Source organism: Clytia hemisphaerica, unplaced genomic scaffold, assembly GCF_902728285.1.
Source record: "Clytia hemisphaerica strain Z4C2 unplaced genomic scaffold, Clytia hemisphaerica genome assembly, whole genome shotgun sequence".
NCBI classification, from domain to species: domain Eukaryota; kingdom Metazoa; phylum Cnidaria; class Hydrozoa; order Leptothecata; family Clytiidae; genus Clytia; species Clytia hemisphaerica.
Window position 1 is genome coordinate 616,294 of NW_027103834.1, and position 19,781 is coordinate 636,074.

The 19,781-nt window shown below is 34.4% G+C and overlaps 2 protein-coding genes across 4 annotated transcripts; one reads left to right on the forward strand and one right to left on the reverse strand.

Moving 5' to 3' along the window:
• Positions 1-101: 101 nt before the first annotated feature.
• Positions 102-8,152, forward strand: LOC136806952 (arfaptin-2-like). 3 transcript variants are annotated; one of them, XM_067063528.1, is made up of 3 exons: positions 102-202; positions 6,210-6,970; positions 7,242-8,152. In XM_067063528.1, the coding sequence occupies exons 1-3, from the start codon at positions 169-171 to the stop codon at positions 7,392-7,394; spliced, it is 948 nt and encodes a 315-aa protein (XP_066919629.1). In that variant the 5' UTR covers positions 102-168; the 3' UTR covers positions 7,395-8,152. The 3 variants fall into 3 exon arrangements, with proteins under 3 accessions (XP_066919629.1, XP_066919628.1, XP_066919631.1); XM_067063527.1 differs by lacking the exon at positions 102-202 and adding an exon at positions 608-907; XM_067063530.1 differs by lacking the exon at positions 102-202 and adding an exon at positions 608-670.
• Positions 8,153-8,597: 445 nt separating this feature from the next.
• LOC136806953 (uncharacterized) lies at positions 8,598-12,672 on the reverse strand. The gene is made up of 7 exons (XM_067063531.1): positions 12,631-12,672; positions 12,291-12,443; positions 11,587-11,660; positions 11,128-11,236; positions 10,656-10,694; positions 9,357-9,398; positions 8,598-8,996 (listed from the first exon to the last, which is right to left on the reverse strand). The coding sequence occupies exons 2-7, from the start codon at positions 12,439-12,441 to the stop codon at positions 8,839-8,841; spliced, it is 573 nt and encodes a 190-aa protein (XP_066919632.1). The 5' UTR covers positions 12,442-12,443; positions 12,631-12,672; the 3' UTR covers positions 8,598-8,838.
• Positions 12,673-19,781: the final 7,109 nt, after the last annotated feature.

Here is a 19,781-nt window from a genome sequence, read left to right on the forward strand (position 1 = left end):
GTTTTGTTTATTGTTTGATGCGATAACTGATAGCCTTCCAAAACTGTTTTACGATATAATGCTGAATATGAAATTCACCTCCCATGATGTGTTCTTCTATCAATCTTTTATTTACGATATTGTAAAAGACGTCGTTTTTGAAATCGAAGTTCGAGATATGGAGGTGTGATGCCCATCATATCAGCATTGCTTAGGTGTCCAAGTAAGTTAGATTTGTTTTTTACAAACGTTTTTTTAGAGTGGTTTGGCTACAATGTTACACCGCGACTTTTAATACGCATAAACTGTCGTCAAAATCATATTTTATACCGTTGTTGAGAATCAGCATCGATGGAATCAGATAATTTTCATCCAGAAAACCCAAAGTTTGAAATCCTTAAGTCTAATCCTCTCTTTTGGTAATAGACATGTTTAGACAGCCTAGAAATACTACTAGAGTCAGCAATTGACAAATCAAAGTCAGTATAATAATGCTATATCAACATCCTAACTGCCCCCTCCCCTAACTAAACCTGTTCTCGCAGATAGTATAGTCCGTCCGCCCGAAGGGCGTAATCCTACTTATGCCGCCTTTTAGAAAGATTTTTTTTGTTGACGAAATCAGAAATTGCAAAGCGCGGATGTGTTGTGTTATATTTCAAGATGGCGGCTCAAGGCGAGGGAAATATCGGTGGGTATATTCCTCCAACTTTTCCCCAGAGAAACGGTTATGAGCGAGAGACCCCGATCCTAGACTCAGGTCCAGATCATTCAATGGAAGACATGATAAAAGAGGCAACTGATATGCAATCAGGATCGAGTTTCAACCGATCCAGGCTTCGAATGCAAACTGATGAAGGTGTATCACCGTTTCAACAACCTGCAGCGCAACCAAACTCTTCTTACTCCCTTTCTAGTAGTTACAAAGGTAGATTTCTCCTCTGACTAACATTTTTAATTTAAAAGGTTTTTTACTAACAATCATGCTCAGGTAAAAGATTTATAAGTCCTCTTGATTTTAGACTTTTAGTCAGTTTAGTTTAATATAATAAAGCAACAAACTCTGTCTAGGATGGTACTGTAGGGTGCAGGCCATATTTAAGAATCTAGCAAGACGAGGTGTATTCTGTAGATAGCCTGATAGAACTGTATGTGCAATTTCCCATCTCAAAAATGCGTTCTCTACTGAGATGACACTTACCTGGACAGCAGCCAGCAGCACCGAGATGAGAGACGGCCAGAGGCTGTAAGCACGACCCTGCTAATTCCTCGTTGCGCGGCCCGCACGTTCAATCCCGGGTAAGTCTCAAAAAGAAATGTTAAAATCCACAGTGCGTCACAAACAGTCATATAAACAAAACTCAACATTCTCACAAAAGTTGTCTTTTTTATTTCCCAAACATTCGTCTAAAGCGTTCACTTCCACAATAATTTATGCAATTGCAATTTCGTTCAGTCCACAGTAATCGGCTTCAACATATACACGTGTTTTTATTTATGTGACTGAAGTGCCTACTAAAACAATCCGGGGGTGAGTGGCGAAGCAACACAGCAGATTATTCATAAAATAAAGAAATATCTTTTGACAAATGACAATCAAATATAATGTATTATATTATATTTCATTATTTTTTTTCGGTCAGGCAAATGTCTCGTATTGGGGGTTCTAGTCTTGACCCCTATGCGAGATTGAAGCGTTTGGGTAAACGAGACAAAACTCCAAAAAAGCTGGTGTTTTGAAGCGCTTCCGTGCAATCGAAATATCGCTGTTTGTGACACACTGATCCACGCAACAAGAAAATCCCAGGAGTCCGGGGAATTAGCAGGGTCGTCCGTAAGCATGCAATTGCACTGCTGAAATTTACGCCTAGGTGCAATTGCAGGTTTACAAATCCAGCCCAGGTTAAGATTGCTTGAGCAGATAAAAGAGTTCTCATTTTTAAAATCGTGCAAATGCAGTGAGGCGGAAACTTTGATTTTTGAGGATTACGATTTTACCAGTTTTTTAGCAATTTTTGCCTTGCTAACCCAAATCTTGCAACATCTTTACCTTAAGGAAGATCGTAATTAGAGTTTTTCAGCGCTCCGAAAAAAACGCATAGCAGAAATTTTTTCATCTTCACAGGATCGATTCTCAACAACAAAATACATCTTTTGGTCTTTGGGTTTGTTTCTGACGTTTTCCTTCAAAGAATATCGATCACTTTCCTTTTCCCCTTGAGCTTGAGCGCGTGAGAAAAAAATGATTAGCTTGCGTTTTGGCGAGGGCGAATAAAGATGAGGCGGCAATCTTGCACTGAGGGTGCTACTTAGTTTGCGCCCTATTTTGCGCCCACGATAGAATGGTCTAAACACGGGGGTATTCCAAATGATAAACTATGTCATTCTGTAAGTGTTTATTTTCTGAGAGATACAAATACTGTGAGTTGTCCTAAATCCGACAGCCCTGCCTAATTCCGACCCCCCAAATAACTGTTATTAAAAAAAATTCTATGTTTACAAACACTCCCTCTCCAAGTTGAACGATAAACTATTGCAAGAACTCTTGAAACAAAACATCCAACAATGGCTTTAAAATGTCACGATGTTAATCAATGTGATAAAAAAAGTGTGAGTTGTAAAAATTATCAGCAATTTTAAATAATTACCTTTTATTCTGAATCCGTTGTTTGTGTTTAAAATGTTAACAAATGTTATTTGATTTAATGGATTCAATATATCAAATCTTTCAGTTTAGTTGACGCTTTGGTATCTGTGTTGCGCCACAGCAAAAGGTTTGTTTTTATTTTAGTTTGTATCTTTGAAAGACCCCATCGGAATTAGGCAGGGCTGTTGGATTTAGGACCACTCACGGTAGTATATTGAATATTATTAACTTATTTATTTAAGTATTTTTGAGCGCAAATTTAAATATATGGTTAAATAAAAAACAAATGATAACAGTTCTGTTTATCCTCAAACCCCCGGGAAAAGTTATTTTGCAGACTTAGCTATTTTACATATCTTGGAAAAGAACTCCCATAGGGATTCCGATACATAACCCGATTGGTTAATTTCGGAACAGCTTCAAGAAAGTCATAATGACAGATAATTTTAAAGGTTTCAGAGGAAATGTGTGTAATTTATCAATGTTGATGGCTTGTTGATTTTTTAAAGAAATAAGATAACAGGTATAGCTTTTTCTAATCCTGGATTATCGAGGTTCCAGCTACACTGAAATACATGGCCAAAAGGGGAAAATTCTATAAAAAATTCTGAGCAAGATAAACCCAAGGCTTTCAAAATTCAACAAAGTAGTCAGAAGCAAATAAAGTTTTTTCAAATGAAAGACTAGTTAAGCATGCATTTAGATGCTTACTGCTCATTCAGATTTATAGTGAAAAGTGTGTAATTGCATCCAAAAATTCTTACATTTTCTATAGCCATATAATTGCGCGTTTAGATCTCATAAGCTAAGGGTGCAATAATTGTTTTAGAGAACGTGACAGCCTATTAAATAACAAATTACTCCACATACATTACTTTCCCTTAGCCAATAAAAACGTGATAAATTATCTTGTCTCTAGGTAACTGTTGTGGAGTAATCAGTTATTCAATAGGTCGTCGCATTCTCCAAAACAACTATTAAGAAAGTTGAATTGGGGCTATTCCAAAAAATTCTACAGGGGTATTGATTGAGGAACTTTTTCCTCCGACAAATATTGTCGGCCATTGCACTCAGTCGAGTCAGGCCTGTTCTTCTTAAAATAGAATACAACACAATCTGCGTACAGATGTGCAACCATATGCTTCAGATTGCATATTTTCGCCCGCGTTCCTTTAGAGCTTTAGCATACTGGGCCAGAAAATGCACAATCTGCTCTGAGGTTATCGGATACAAGGCCAAAAGCTTTATGTTATGAACTTTATATTTCAATGAAAACAAAAATAAAGCTTCTATGGTTTAAAACTACAAATGGTTGTTGGGACAGGGGGGGTCGGTAGTAAAATCTCAGACATATATGAGTAGTAAAAGGATTTTTACGAATTTTTACATACCACCACCCAGACTCTTTGAAGAGTTATTTTACTATCCTGGTAGCAAACAACTTTCCAACAGAAAAATTTTTCAAGTTATAAAAATTTTCAGATTTTTCAGAAAAGTCATCCAAAAAATTAAAAGAATTACAAAAATAGCTAAAATATGCTAATTTTACCAGTTTTAACTACCCAGATAGTAAAATTTTTTCAACATTTAACACGTAGATACCACCCATTTTAGTATTAACTAACCTGGGTAGTAAAATTGTTTTTGATTTTCGTCACACTACCACCGTAGTAAACGTCATTATGTCTGAGATTTTACTACCGACCCCCCCCCCCCCCCCCCACCTGGTTGGGATCAAATTGTAAGACCAAATTTTAGTGATTTTAAGGAGGGGTAGTGTCTAATAGCCAAATGCTAAAAGGGCATGAAAAAGGAGACTGATCCCTGATTTTGGCAAACAGATAATGTTTTTCTTCCAAAATTGGGCTACAAACATTTTGGGAATTACTGTGCAAAAAATCTGAAAATCTGTTGAGAAGAAAATAGAAGAACCTGTTTTAAGCCGGCTTTCGGCTGTTCCGGCGATTTCTAAGGAGTTCCGGGTTGAAAAAATGATTTTTCTGGTAATCAAACCAACGATGCAAAACTTTGAGCATCACCATGAAATAGTTTTGTTTGTGAAGAAAGAATCAAGTCAAGTAGATCAAGAGAGATTTCACTTTCGTTTTTATGTACTTTTAAAAGATTACTCACTTTTATACGGACTACCTTAGCTGCTGAAAAAAAAATTGAAAATTCGAAATTTAAGATTTGTGATGATGTGATGATGTTACATGTAGATATAGCGCAATAAGTTTCAAGAAAGGTGTACTCTGAGTAGAAAGGGAAGGGCTCCTGTCCATCCCACCCCGCATAGAATGCACCCCCCCCTGAAAAATGCTGAGGGCTGGATCCCTCTGGGACCCATCTGCACACTATGCCCCGTTCAAAACCCCCTCTTTAGTCTGCATCAAAACCCCCAGCCTTAAGATTTAGGAAACTGCATTGGTCTCCATTTTACAGGGTGAGGCTCGAATTAGACTGAGGGAAAAGTTGAGAAGGCAGCCTTCAACGAAGTGAATATAATGCAAGAAAAGTCCTTAACACATTGAGCTATGATTATTTCTAAAAGGGAAAATATCTTTCGAAAGTGCTAAGGCTTCTATTCATATCTATTAGAACCCCAGATAACCTCGAATTATTCCCAAAAGATGGGAAAAATGTTTGTGGTATTATGGTCGTTTTGGAGGCTACATTTTTCATACAGTCATTATTTTGAGGCGAATCAAAAGTTATTGCACGTATACCCTGCAGTTTAGAGTAACAATATTGTTTAGTTAATTAAAAGCGGATTTGATATTATGATAGAGAGAAGTCCAAGCGAAAATCTCATTACATTCTATTACATATAACATATAATAGCATAACCTAACATTCTTTACACTTTGCATTTCACTAAAACACTACTTACACAATTTCGCATACACGAAATATACTTACCATAAAGGAGAAATTGACACTTGCTTTTTATGAAGGTTCTAAATCAAGCACGTATTTTACTCATCAAACACCTCATACACGCAACGCAGTTTGTCAGTGTTTCTTTTGTATCGCCAGAGAATGCATTTTACAAGATGTCTTGAATTTTCTCAACTGGAAATCATGTCTGAAAAGATAGCGATATTTCCATAACCTGAGCAAAACTTTGAACATCTCCTATTTTTTTTTAGATTTTCTTGACCCCCTATTTTCTATAGTTTTTCAAATATTTTTTTCCTTTCATTGTGGTAGATATATAGTTCCGTTGAATTATTCGAACATCTTGTTCTGGTGATTCATACCCACGTGCCCCCTCTCTCTCTTTCTCTTATTCCATCACAACACAAATTTCGTTATCTCAATATTTGCGCTATAATAAGAGAGACTTCTGTTTGATCGATTTTTATCGCAACGAAGGAAGAAAAAGAAGCTCTTTGTTCATGTCTATAATATTTCTATAAATGTGTTAAGCTCATTTTCTTCAAAATAATATAGTGTTTTTTACATTAAAAGATTCTACACGTAATATTATAAGGTTCGTGTTGTGTGGCAGAGAATTTCATGTAGAAGGGGGGAAAACATTAGAATTTTCACTGAACTAACTTGTCTGTCTTGATTTCTTCAGCGACTCCGAACACACTTCAATCACCTTTCGGAAATCCTCAACCACCATCGTCTTACAGCTCATCATCACACAATATGGCACCATCTGGCTATGGGAATCAACAACAGCAACCAGGAGGGTACAATGCTCCCCAACCTCAAGGAACCCAACTGGTAAAGGGTGCTGATGCTGGCGTCAAATTAGAAGCTCTAAAGAAATGGACCATGTCAACGTACAAATACACCAAACAGATGGTGTCCGAAAAAATGGGCCGTCGAACACGGACCGTGGATACCGAATTGGAAAAACATATCCAAGGCTTAAAAGAAATGCAACTGCGCTACACCAATTTGTTAAAACTTTCTAAACAATTTCAAAGTCAATTTCAAAATATTTTGGTCACTCAAAAGCTGATGGGTGAAGCTTTCAATGAGCTAGCTGTCAAGTCTCCTGATTTGCAGGAAGAATTTTCACAAAATGCTGAATTGCAGAAAGTCGTCTCTAAAAATGGTGACGCCTTGATTTCAGCTCTTACATTTTTCAACGAGAATCTTTGGACTTTATCGACTAAAACGATCGAGGACACGATTCAAACGATTCGAGATTACGAGAATTGTCGTATCGAGTATGATGCCTACCGGACGGATTTGGAAGCACATGAGGCGGTCGGACAATCAATGAAAACGGAACAAGCTAGAAAAGAATTCAACGAGCACAAAGAGAAATTCGAATCTTTACGAAACAATCTTCAAATTAAAATGAAATTTCTCGAAGAGAATAAGGTAGGTTTTGGACGTTGATTCTCTCTTATACTACTATTATACACTCATTACCCCTCTCTTCTTTATCCAGTCGTTTTTTGTTTTTATTTTGCACTTTCTTAATACGTGTCTGGATACTCTTAGCTTATATTTCTATCCTAACAGTGCGATTTATAATTACTTGTTTTTTGATCATTTTTTACTGATAAGTTTTTTCACAGATTCGAAAAGATTTTTTTACGTTTTTCTTGGCTTTGCTGTTATAAACTTTGATTCCTTGAAATAACTTTAGGTGAAGGTAATGCGAAAACAATTATTGATTCTGCACAACGCCCTGGCTGCCTACTTTTCTGGTAACAAGGACGAACTGGAAAAAACGATGAAAGAATTTCACATTCGTGTCATGAACAAAGGCGAAGAAGCTTCCTTCCTTGAAACGCACTAAATTGAACTTGTTCCATTCAAAAAATCTTCTAGTTACGATATGATATTTTTGGATTTTGAAACCGGCATTAACTTTTTATTATGTAAAGAATTTTCACAAATTACTGGTATTGAGGCAGGCTCTTTGCAGGAAAAAAAACCGAGTCAATTAAAATTGGCATCTCTTACACTGGCCATTTTGATAACGACTCTTACGGTATTGCGCCGCTGGTGAAAACCATATCATTGAATCACATATTTGAAGATGATGAACTTTCAGGTTAACTAACCTAACCACTCACTGCACTTTGCCTACACGTGTATAATCAATCAAACTAGCATTATCCTATTTATGTTTGGAATTAGATAATTTTCTCAATTTTTATGGTTTTTTAATTATTTTCTTGGATACGTATTGAAAATTTATGAGTGATTTTGGGTGACGTTTATGTTTTCCCCTTTTGAAATTAAATCAAATTTGCTCAAAGAATAAGGCAAGAATTGTAAATCAACTTTCCGAATCGATTGTCCGCTGCTTTAGATCACCGTCCAAGTTTCTTAGAACACAAATAAAAGATTCTAAATCTCAGCTCAATAATATTTGTTATTCTGTTTCAGGCTAGTTTGTGTTTCTTTTTGGTATTTAATTTATTTCAGATTTTGATTGTTTGTTTCTTTCCTCCACCAAAATATTTTTTGTGTCTTTGGATGTAAATATTCCAATTTTTTTAGAACAAATAATAATTATTATAAAGAAAACACATTTGTAAGCTTTCAAAATACTATTCTTGCCATCAGCTGAATTTTAGAAAGAATGGCGTTCTTTTTACCATTATTCTACACAATTCCGAGGGCCAAAGTCCGATGACGGAAAAAGGCTCGAAAAAAGGTCTTATCCATGATTACTAAAAATAAAAATGAGTTTCAGTGGCACCGAGAACAAAGGAAGATACATAAAAAAGGAAGATTCTGTAATTTTCATATGTAAAGCTGTGTTCTGTTCTATTCTATAAAACAATGTCTAAATTATAATAATGATGATTAGATAAAATTTCATTGCAAATGACAAAACTTAAGTCTTTTACAAAACGTTTCTCTCATTTGGATTCGATAAAAAGGCAACACCAAATCAATTGTAACTTTTCCTAGAACTACCATTCCAAGGGTAAGATGAAATTTTTTCTTATTATTTTTAGAGTTCTACCAATTGAACCAGACACCTATCTATCTATTTTAACATAGTGAAAATATTTAACTACAAATTTTATACAAAGTATTAGAAATAATATTGTCAAATTAAATAAAATTCTTTTGGTTGATTCAAATCTTTCATTTTTAGCGGGATTTGGAGGCTTGGCAATTAGATGTTAAGATATTCTCTCCTCGATATCATGGCAAACATACACAACTTCGACGCTTAGAGTCAGAAATCACTGTCAATCAATTTGTTTGGTGGTTTGGCCTCATCAAAGTCGAGCAGTTTGTTTTGTATCATTTGAATGTTTTAACTTGAACTTACATCCAACTTCTATCAAGTTGTTCTTAGTATAAGCCATTCTTGCCAGCGGATTGTCAGGAAACAGTTTGCAAATTTCTCCCGCAATTGCTTTCCGCGATACATAATCTGAAAAAAAAGATTCATTTTCAATTCGATTTGATGTATTTCTTGTAAGATTTGTTTTCTTCTCTTGAGAACATGATTCGGTTGTTACATAATGCCCTCATCGAGCTAAATCATAGTGAATTGTAGTAGTAAGTGTGCTTTAACGGGAACCTTTTCTTTAAGCTTCAGACTAATAAACTCTGCTGAATAAGTGGGGATAAAAAAGAGCCCTTATAGACCAAGAAGATTTTTTATTCTCTCTGTGTATTTCGAAACAAGATTTACTATATCATGTTCATGCCTGTAGTGTGATGTCTCTTTATTTAAATTCAAGTTTCTTTTTGTTTTTCAGGGTTACATAGAATATGAAAAACGAGCTACCTGGAGAAGAGCATCCATCAAAGATCTCCTTCTTTTGAATTTCTACGAGAAAAAAAAACATCATGAAGGTTTGGAATTTATTTTGTACAAACTTCAGAGATGCATGGCAATCGAAGAGTCCTGAGTTACGGCCCTAAATCTTTAAAATAAATCCACTAGGTTGTTGCAAACATAAAATCACAGTCTAAGGCATTTTGCTAAAGCATTAAGGAAAATATTAGTAAAACGACCGGGGGAAATATTTTGTCCGCTACTTATAAGGTGGCGGTCTTTCAGAATGTCCGCTCTTCTGTATTAATTTGATGACGGACTGAATTTAACTTAAGGGCTCTGACCATAGTCAGAAAATTGATTTTAGTATCTGAAACATAAAAGTTATGTTTTAGATTCTTTAACACTTTTAACAAAGAATTGCCTTTATAAATTGCTTTTTAATCAAATCCCTTAAGAGTAATTAAGAACTTGATTGCAAAAATGACGTTATGAACTTTAAAAAGACGTTAATAATATGTTGCATCACCTTCTTTTATAAAAAGTGCTAAGTTTTAATGGGTAATTAACCTTTTTGTTTCGAACTTTTTTCAAACTGTCCGCAAAGAATTGAACTATTTTAAATTTTGCGGAAAATTTTTCTAAAAAGATGTGTCAAAAGTTATGACTGTTTTTTTAAGCAAAATCCAGATGAAAAATTGATGAAAAACCACTATTTTGAAGATTTCGAGACAAAGAAGCATTTACAAAAATTTTCCGCAAAAATTTTTATTGTTCGGTAAAAGATACACCATTTACTGCGAAAAATTTTTCAAAATGTTTTTTCTCCGCCGAAACTAAGCTCTTCAAAGTTGAAATACTCTTCCTCGCAAAAGTCTTCATTTTCTTCTTCATCAAACTTTTTCAATGCAATTTTTGAATTTTCAGATTCCGGAATAGTTTGTCTAATAGAAAATGTATAACATGCTATAGTTTTGTTGGTTACATCAGTCAGAAAACACATTTTAAACACGGCAATTATGAAAAATTCACTATGGTCAGAGCCCTTAAAGGTTTTGTTTTTAGATAAGAGTGATTTCGTTTGCTTACTCGTCAATTTTAATTCACAAGTTTTTTCACATTGGATTGACACAGATGTGGAGCAAGATTGGTCAAAAAGAGGAAGAGAAAACATTTTTTGCTTATATCAGCATAATATATCAATAGACAGACACTGCCCTAATATGAAATATGTGTCTGATATGAAACGGGAACACTTATGTAAAAACAAAACCTTTAGTATAAAATAAAAAAACGTCTTTTGCTTACTGTAGTATATTGCTTCTATTACTTCTAATTCGCAAACAGCTAAAATGAAAAATAAATGACTTAAAAAAAGCAGTGCAGCCGAGTCATGCTACACAGGATTTTCGGAGATCCTTTTACATTGACATTCATCTGCTCTTTGTTTCGTTGATATCAATTTTGATGAATTCTTTTGTGTTCGTTTTCAGATGGCTTTAGCTAACAGTAACCAACCGAAACTTTAACTTCCACTGCATATGCAGATATGAATGTATGGCCTGGGGCTGTATAAAAACCAGCAACTTTACGTCGTAAGTGATTTTCCTGATATTACTTATCTCTAAAGGGTAAACTGTAAACGAGTAGAACGTTCATTCAATTCATCCAATTTAAAGTAGCTGTCAAAATAGACCCTCTAACTGCCTCTAAAACAAATTTAAAAATTGAGGGCTTAGATGTCTCGAAGATGGAGAAGAGATGATTTAAAATATCTTACTTGGTGAGAGAGTGATCATTGTAGATGAACCTCCATTTGGTAGGGCGGTTGTTGTAAAGTTGTACTTTGTACCAAGTTGTACGTTCAGAAAATGCTGAAAGTATGCATCCTAAAACAAAGGTTTACCAATTGAAAATTAGATTTTTTCTGGGTTAGGCTTTTTTGGCATCGACATCAATATAATACAGTCAACCTTCTCTAATTCGAACTTCTTTTATTTAAATCTTTCTGTTATTCAAATTAAAAGATTGGTCCCTTTCAACCTGGAAAGCTAATTAAATACTTTCCATTATTCGAATCATTTTATAATCCAAAGAAAATTCTTGACCCCGTGAAGATCGAATTAGAGGAAGTCAACCGAATTTGAATAAACCGAATAAATTCATGGTCAAATGGGATAGTTTTTCAGCTGTTGAGTGGTTATGCTTTGCTCTACAATAAGACGTTCAAGGTTCTTACCTTTTTATCAAAGTTGAAGTATAGTGTCTCAGGCTTGGAATTGATCTCTGTTTGTACTGCATAGCCCCAACAGCCTATTAAAAGATTCAGAGGATAAAAAAGTCAATAGTAATTAATTTGGCTGTCTTGAAAGGCGTTGTTTAAGGTGGTGTTCATAGTATGCACCCCCCCCCCCCACTCTGCAGGGGGGGTTTTGGATTTTTGGGTCCAAAACAGCCAGGTGGGAGTCTGAAATTTTGGACTTTCAGGTGGGGGAAATAGGTTGAGGTGGGACTAGAAATCTTTAGGTGGGACTCTTATGGAAATATATAGCATATATAGGTTTTAATATTTTTGTTGAGTTTTTTATTCTTGTTAACCTTAGGTTACAAGACTTAGATTATAAATGAAGGATTGATAAAGAACTCTGCATTAAAAACTTAAATTCATATCACAGTTTGTTGTTGTTGAATTGAATTGCTTTACATTTCCTATCCGTGAACAAGTAAAAATTGAAGGGGAGGTCAGCACATCGAAATTTGGTAATTAAAAAATTTTTATTAAATAAAATCCCTATTTTAGGTGGGACTTGGAAAGTCAACTATCAGGTGGGAGTTTCTCAAGTGCTGGGACCTGAAATTTTAGGTGGGACCTTGACCCCCCCCCCTGCACACTATGTGTTTGCTCAGATTAAATCAATTGACATAGATCGTTGAAGACAGTACCTTTCTTTTTGAGCTTATAAGCATCAAAAATCAGCCATAATTTCCCCTGTTTGTCTTCTGCATAAGTTACACTAACTTCGGGTCTTTGTCTATTACAAGCTTTTGGCTGACATGCTCGCAGTGTCTTGTAGTCCGCATCTGATAACAGCATTCCTTGGAAGAAAATGAGAAATTGAAATCAAGGTCCTCTGGAATGTATTAAGTCATTACAATTAGTTTTGATGTGGTTTTGTCATTATTTTCTCGATTTTGATTTATCTACCTTATGTATCATCTAACTTGTATCAAAGAAATGACATAAGATTTTTTATGCCCAAAGTTGTATATTCACAAGTTTTACCTTTGTTTGCAAAATTGTGGACGAAATCTGTCTTGTTACATTGTATTTCTGAAAAAGAGATGAAGATTAGAATTCTTATGCGTGGGTGGTATTCTTGTATGAATTTTTATGTTCTTTTTACTTTTGCACCGTGTCAAAATAATTAATAGATTAAGCTTATATTGGGAAAGAGGAAATCTGTTTTCACAACTCAAGTTATTAATAGGTGGCCTCTCTTTCCTCTTTATCTTAATTACTCTAAATCAGTGTCATCGGTCGGGTTTTTTGAAATGCCACAAGCTTCCATTTATTATTCTTGGTTAATGAAGAATTTTTATGCTAATGAAAGGACAGGGTAGTCGGAAATATGCCGGAAAGCTAGTTCCGAAAACAGGTATTACTCTATTGCGAACTTCAATTCAATTTAGATTTTGATCAATTTGATACAATTTCAAAATTATATATTAATCTTTTAAGCTTTCCTTGGTTGATTGTTTCAGAAAAAATATTTATGAAATATTGCTAATTTTGGACTCAGGAGTCAGTGGAATTTCCGTTTTTCTCGAGTATTTTTAGTAACGGAAGGGAGAAATCATCTACTTATCGAATAGATCATTCTACTATTCAAGTCTGTCATCATTTCGACATCGTTTGCATATCATTAAGTCCAAACAAACAATTAGTCCCTAATTAGAAAAGGCTAAATATTCATATATGGGGCTTAGCAACCCTTTGTTAAAAAGTATTGTCGAGAAAAAATATCAGGAAAATGAAATTCCGAAAACAGGTTGTTTACAAAAGTTATTTTTCAAGTTACAAACATGGAGAGTATATCATTGAGTTTCTAGCCCGAAGGGCTAGAGGCGAAACTTTAACCCTTCTCAGGCAAGAGAAATTGAAGTCACTTATTTCCCATCCAAAACGCGCCGTAATCATGACGACGGATTGTATCTAGCGGCTCCTTTGTTTTGGAGGACTACATTATTTGAAATCCATTAGTTTCAATCCGGGGTTTGTGTAAAAACTACGCGCGGGCGTTCCGGATGGGAAAATAAGGGGTTTCATTTCCCGTCCAGGAGTCTCACCTTTGAAACTCAATGGAGTGTATCTACCTAGGCTTTGTGAATTTTTAAAAAATTATCAGCTGTTTTTTCATGAAAATATTAAGGGTTTTTAGGGGAATGGGGGGACAGTCAGAAATATACAGCAACTTTTCGTAATTATTCACCCCGCCCTCTTTTTAGGCTTGCAAAATCAGCTTTTCTTCAAGGCTTTCAAAGTAAAAGATAAGAACATTTATTTTTTTTGTAAAACCATTCATTGTATATCAAATGATGCTGTAACGACCATTAATATTTTAATTGCAAAATATTAAAACACTCTTGGTGGTCCAACATTTACAATTGTATTTAGCGCAAGTAATTCATTTTCAACTGTGGTATAAGAAAACAAGGAACTTCTTCTTGATAAAGAGGAAAGCATGTACGTAAATTTTTATGATATTACAGTCTTTGGATTACATCAAAAAGAGCCGAAATATTAGTCAACTAAATTTAAATCTATGATAGACTAATCGTCATGAAATTTCGAAACTCAAAGTGTGGGAACAATTGTTTTAATTTGTTTTGGTTAAGATAAGAAGGTGCGCCAGGTGACAGGAAAATTAGGACGGGGTATTTTCAGTTTTTCGGCAGTCCAAAGCAGTTTTTTGGTTAATTTTAATTGAGATCGTTTCTGGGCACTCAGGAAATTATGTAGAATACTAATTTATGGAGAATAGAAACAAAGTATACTTACTGTGGGATGCGCTCTTTGTTGATACCTAGCAAAAGAAAGAAATGGGATTATTTAAGCAAAATTTGTAACCATCTTCAGCAAATAAACAGCTTCTCTTACCTCGTTTTCAAAATATTGCCATAGTGATTGATTCCCAGAGGAGTTCATAAGAAGTTTACTCTGTTTATACAGGGTGTCCGGAAAAAAAAATCGAACTCGAACATGATTCTGAGTAGAAGTTGTTGCTTGTGAAACAGAGAAACTTTGTAAATTTAGTGAAACACACACAAAACCTTTCTTTCTATAGAAGTGGTACGGCTCGATACTTTTTTTTCAGACACCCTGCACAAGTAACACTGAATGGATTTAATCACCTTGGTAATGGTTTCGAGAAGAGACAGTCGTTGCACTCAAAATAATTTATGAAAAGGCTTATTGCTGAAGCGAATTGTGGTTCTAACACCCTAACCTAAGGATCCCTATTCAGGCGTTACCCTTCGGGCTTTTTATTCAAACACTTTAAATGCGGATATTTTTGAAGACAACCACATGAAAAGAACACTGGCGATACAAAATATTCCTGTTCTAAATTGTTGGTAATTAATTCCAAAGATTATTCTGTGATGAATTAGTAATAAATCATTGCTTTTCACGCAAATTTGCGAAAGTTATATCATTACGAGACCACGGAATGATATTGGTGTTTTTCAGCTTCCGCTTTTCGAGGATTTCCTCTTTAAGAGTATCCAGTAGTAAGTTGATTTAAGTATGTTGTGACCCTTTGCCTTTCTCTTTTTGTGGAGAACTTTTTGTAATCGTATTTGAAATGGCGAAATGAGAAGAGTTATTTCTAAACACTGTCATAGTAGAATTGTAAATTGATTTTTTAAGATTTTTTTCGAAATGGACAGACTTACTACGCTTGGGACAAAACAAGCGCCTATTTGACATTTGTTTAGTGGGTCTTGTCGGACTTTAGTGAACCAGGGGTTTTTATTTTGCCTTATTGTCAAATATCATGCTATCCACTTCTCCGTATGTTGGGTTTATAGTCCTTACAACGATTCAGAAATACCCAGTAAATCTTTTTAATGAAAACCTTTTCAAGGTATATTGTTTTGCATAAGATCCCACTTCATGCTGTAAGATTCCACTGACCCTTTTTTAACGGAAAAAGGAAAATGAGTTTCCAAATATCATGCCGGCCATCCCGGGGAAAAAAGGGGGAAAATCCGGGAAAAGTCAGTGGAATGTTAATTTTGGAAGTGTATATAGAGTATAACGCCGGTTGATTTGAAATTTGTTGCTTTACGGACCAACTTTTTCAAATCTTGATAAAATAGGTTGATCATCAACGTGGTGGTTAGCGATAATTAGTTAAAAGTCGACTGCAGTAGTTCGTGAACAAAATTTGAAGTCAAATCCCCAAAAGAAAGAAGTAGTCTGCGTATGCTTAGGAAGAGAAATCAACCTCTCCCCTCCGGTGTGGTGACTTAACTTTAGCACATATGAAACACGTCAATTTTCGAAAGTCTAAGGCTAAAATATTCCGGATTTTGATTTCTTTTTTTTTTGTTGAATTCTTTTCATTTTTTTAGGTGTGTTTTTACCATTTTGTCGACTTTCGGGATCTTTATAAAGGTATTACTGCTATTCTAAAGTCTGTTCACGATAAGTGTGCACTCTTTTTTCTTTTACCTATAACTTTTGAAGGAAATCTTCAATTTTTTTTTAATTTGGTATCGTTAGAGAGATATTTGTGAGTGGAACAATTTGAAATAAAAAATTCTTAAAAAAATTCTAAAAACGAAGATGAAATTAAAGAAGAAAAAAATGAAGATCTTGCAGAAAAGCGCTATAATTTTCATTTTCACTGGAGAGATTCTTTGATCTTAAGAGGTTATCACTGTGAAGAAATTTCACTAAAATATTTATTCAATATAAAGTTTATGATACAAAGTTGATAAGTGATTGACCCCAAAAAACAACAGAAAATAGCAGAAAACAGCGTTTTTAGACGTCAATCAGCTTATAACTTTGTTTGATATCTTTTGACTGAATGATTATTTTTGAGAAATTTTTTCATAGTGTTGACGTTCGATGATTAAGGATTCACTTCGATGAAAATGATAGTCATAGCACTTTTCTACAAGATCTTCATTTTTTTCTTCTTCATTCTCATCTTCGTTTTTAGAATTTTATGATACCAAATTTATGAAGATTTAAGAATTCCTTCAAAAGTTATAGGTAAAAGAAAAAAGAGTGCACACTTATCGTGAATAGACTTTAATTGTGGGATTTGAATGTTTTGGACCCTTCAAACAATTTTTCTTATTGCTACCCGTAGTAAAAATAAGATTAGAAACGAAGAAAAACCTACCTTAGGATTTGGTAAAGACTCGACTGCTTTGTCGCACCAAATTACAATAAACGTCAGTATGTAAAATCTTTGGTAAAAGCAATCCATTCTTTGAAAATCTCAATCCAAGATTCAAAATCCAATCTCCAACCCAAGATTGAAATCCCTGTTCAACCCTTGATCTTTAATTTTTGAGCACTCGACCATCCCGCGTGCTCTATTTATAAGATATCAGTAACCATGACAACATCAGTACCGGAAAACTACCGCATTTACCTTAATGATACTGGGTTACTGGTCATCCAATATTTCTCCAATCCTTTGTTTATTCTTACATTACATCAGTCGACCTCCTGAACAATTAACAATTATTGCGTGCGTCCGTATTACACTATCTCCTATCGTCAAGACGAGTGGGCATTTTTCTTATATTATTTTATGGTATATTCAAAGGTTTTAAATGGGCTAATCATGTTCATTTAATTTTTTTTCTCTGATGTTTGATCTTTAAAACCTCCTCTTAGAGAGTAAATTATTATATTAGTATTTTCTGCTCACGTCCTGCTAGGAAAAATGTTTATGACTATTTGAAGGGCTTTTTTTTTTGCAAAATTTTAAAACTCATATTCCTTCAAATACAAATACATTCTTCAAATACAAGCAGCAATAAAACCATCCCACATGAATTAAAATTATGGGTAATACCTAGACAATTCTTGTTATTAAACTTTGTTGGTCTGTCTTTTAAGTTCTTAAGTTCTCTATTACATTATACCGGACATTAATTTGAGATTCTTTTAATCTAGATTATTATAAAGAAATAATTTTCCAAAGAAAAGTCACGTATTTTCAATATTAAATTAGCGATGTGCAAGCATTACTTAAAAAGACATCCTGGATGCATAGAGAGAGTTTCAGAACGATTTTGTTTATTTCTAGCCTTCCTAGAGATCTGCAGGGAGTGAGATTGTAATCAAAAGAGAGCGGAAAACAGTCACGGTCCCGACTTCCGCGACTTGCTTAGGCAAGTTTACATTGCATCATCGGCATGATAACAAAAAATTACAGCGTCAGGGGAATCTAACCTCCTTCAGATCTGATTCAAATTTCACCTACTCGAACTAAACGACTGAACTATTCCAACACCCCTTCTCACAGACCCGGTAAGATTTTTCAGTCATTGGGGATAAAAATAACGGACTGAAACTCAATGGGTATTGATATTCCCATATTTCTATGGCTGGGGATTTCAATTCTTTTGTTTTCATGTCAGAAGATTCAGTGGGATGAGAAAATAGCATAATATTTTGCAGTGAGGATTGTTTTATTTGGTTATTTTCAGTGATTGGAGGATCATTTTCCACCGGGGACGATATTTTGGCCAACTTACTTTTCCAGTGGGAAGGGTTCCCAGTGGGTCTATGAGAAGGGGGTGTGTTATTAGTAGAGCAGGCTAGGGATACTGTAGTATTATATTGGTTAGCCTTTAGTTTGGAATATAGGCTTTAACTCGCCCTCTGAGGACAGATCGATATTCCCAGTGGAGCTGCTAAAATCCAAACATTTATTTTAATATTATGTACCTATGAATATGGATACTCCAAATCTGTTACTCTTTGAATAGTAATAGCATTAAGACATGCGTGATAAAATTCTTTTAGTGGTTCTCATAGATTGAATTTCAGAAAAAAATAATATAAAACATAGTTTTGAGGCTATTAGACGCCCAGAGTAGATTCATCAAAGTTTTTCGACTGTACTGGTCGAAAAATGTACTATCTTCCAGTCCTTGAGTTTATTTTGAGATTTTCTATGGTAGGTACACTCATTAACGCCCCGGAATTTAGAGAAATCATCGAGAAATTGAAGCAATAACATATTCTGATGGGTTCCTAATGTTAAGTTACTATGGTGCTTCAAATAAATAGACAACCTCATCAAATGAGATGCACCTTCTTTTAAAGTTACAAAACATTCAAGAAAATTATTAGTGGGTTACAATATTTTTATCGAAAATGAGAGATAACGTCCCACGTTTGTGGCCTATTTAAGAATATTCTAAACTGTTTCGGTAATTTACCTTTTGACCAGTGGCTAAACTATCCTAATTGAATTTTAAGTATTTTAACACGTGATGGGTTTTCGAATTCAAAATCGTGTCATATTTGTGTATTACAAATAATATCAAAACTATGTCTTTGGCATGGAAACGCTCTCCGCAAAAGTGTCTCAAAACAATTAAGAACGCATTTTCAATTTCATCAGATTATAAAAAAAACGCAAATTAAATAGCTTTCAACCTACCTATCTTGCAAGATTGGTGTTCAATTATTTTTCCAAGTACTAACGCATTCTTTCCGTAATTGTCTTAATACAGTCCATTTTGTCCACAAATACCAGAAGGAAAAATTTAATTCATTGAATGCAATATCAGTCTGATTGAACTCCGCACTTATCAATCAAATACTGACGGGCCATTCTGCTTGCTAAAAATAAAACTTCTCTCCCGTTTTTTATAAGAAAATTGAGGCTTAAATCTCACCAAAAACTGAAGCTTTAGATTTGATAAAATGAGAATTTCTCCAAAATAATAGCCGAGCTAAGATTTTAAATAGAAATTCTAAAAAAATCAGCTAAGACAGGGTTTTTCGACTCCAACGAGCTATCTTTTTAGAATCTTTAACTTTATGTGAAAATAATTATTCATCTGAAATCATTGGATGCTTCAAAGCTTAATACCAAAAATATAGTTTCTAGCCTTAATAACCTCAAGGGATAAAAAGGTTACTTTTTTCTACTTCATTTTCTACTTCAAATTATTCTTCTCAAAAATCATAGATCTCTGAAATATATTTTCAACCTACGGTATAATTTTATAACAATTATAGCATTGTTTAAGAAATTAAAATAAGAATCAGTGTAAACTTAACTTAAAGTGAAAGGACTTAGAGGAATGGAGTAAAGAGAAATGCGGATATTATAGTTTCAAGCCAGTCGAAAGACCAAAGGGCGTGTACTATAATTGCCTACTATGTGA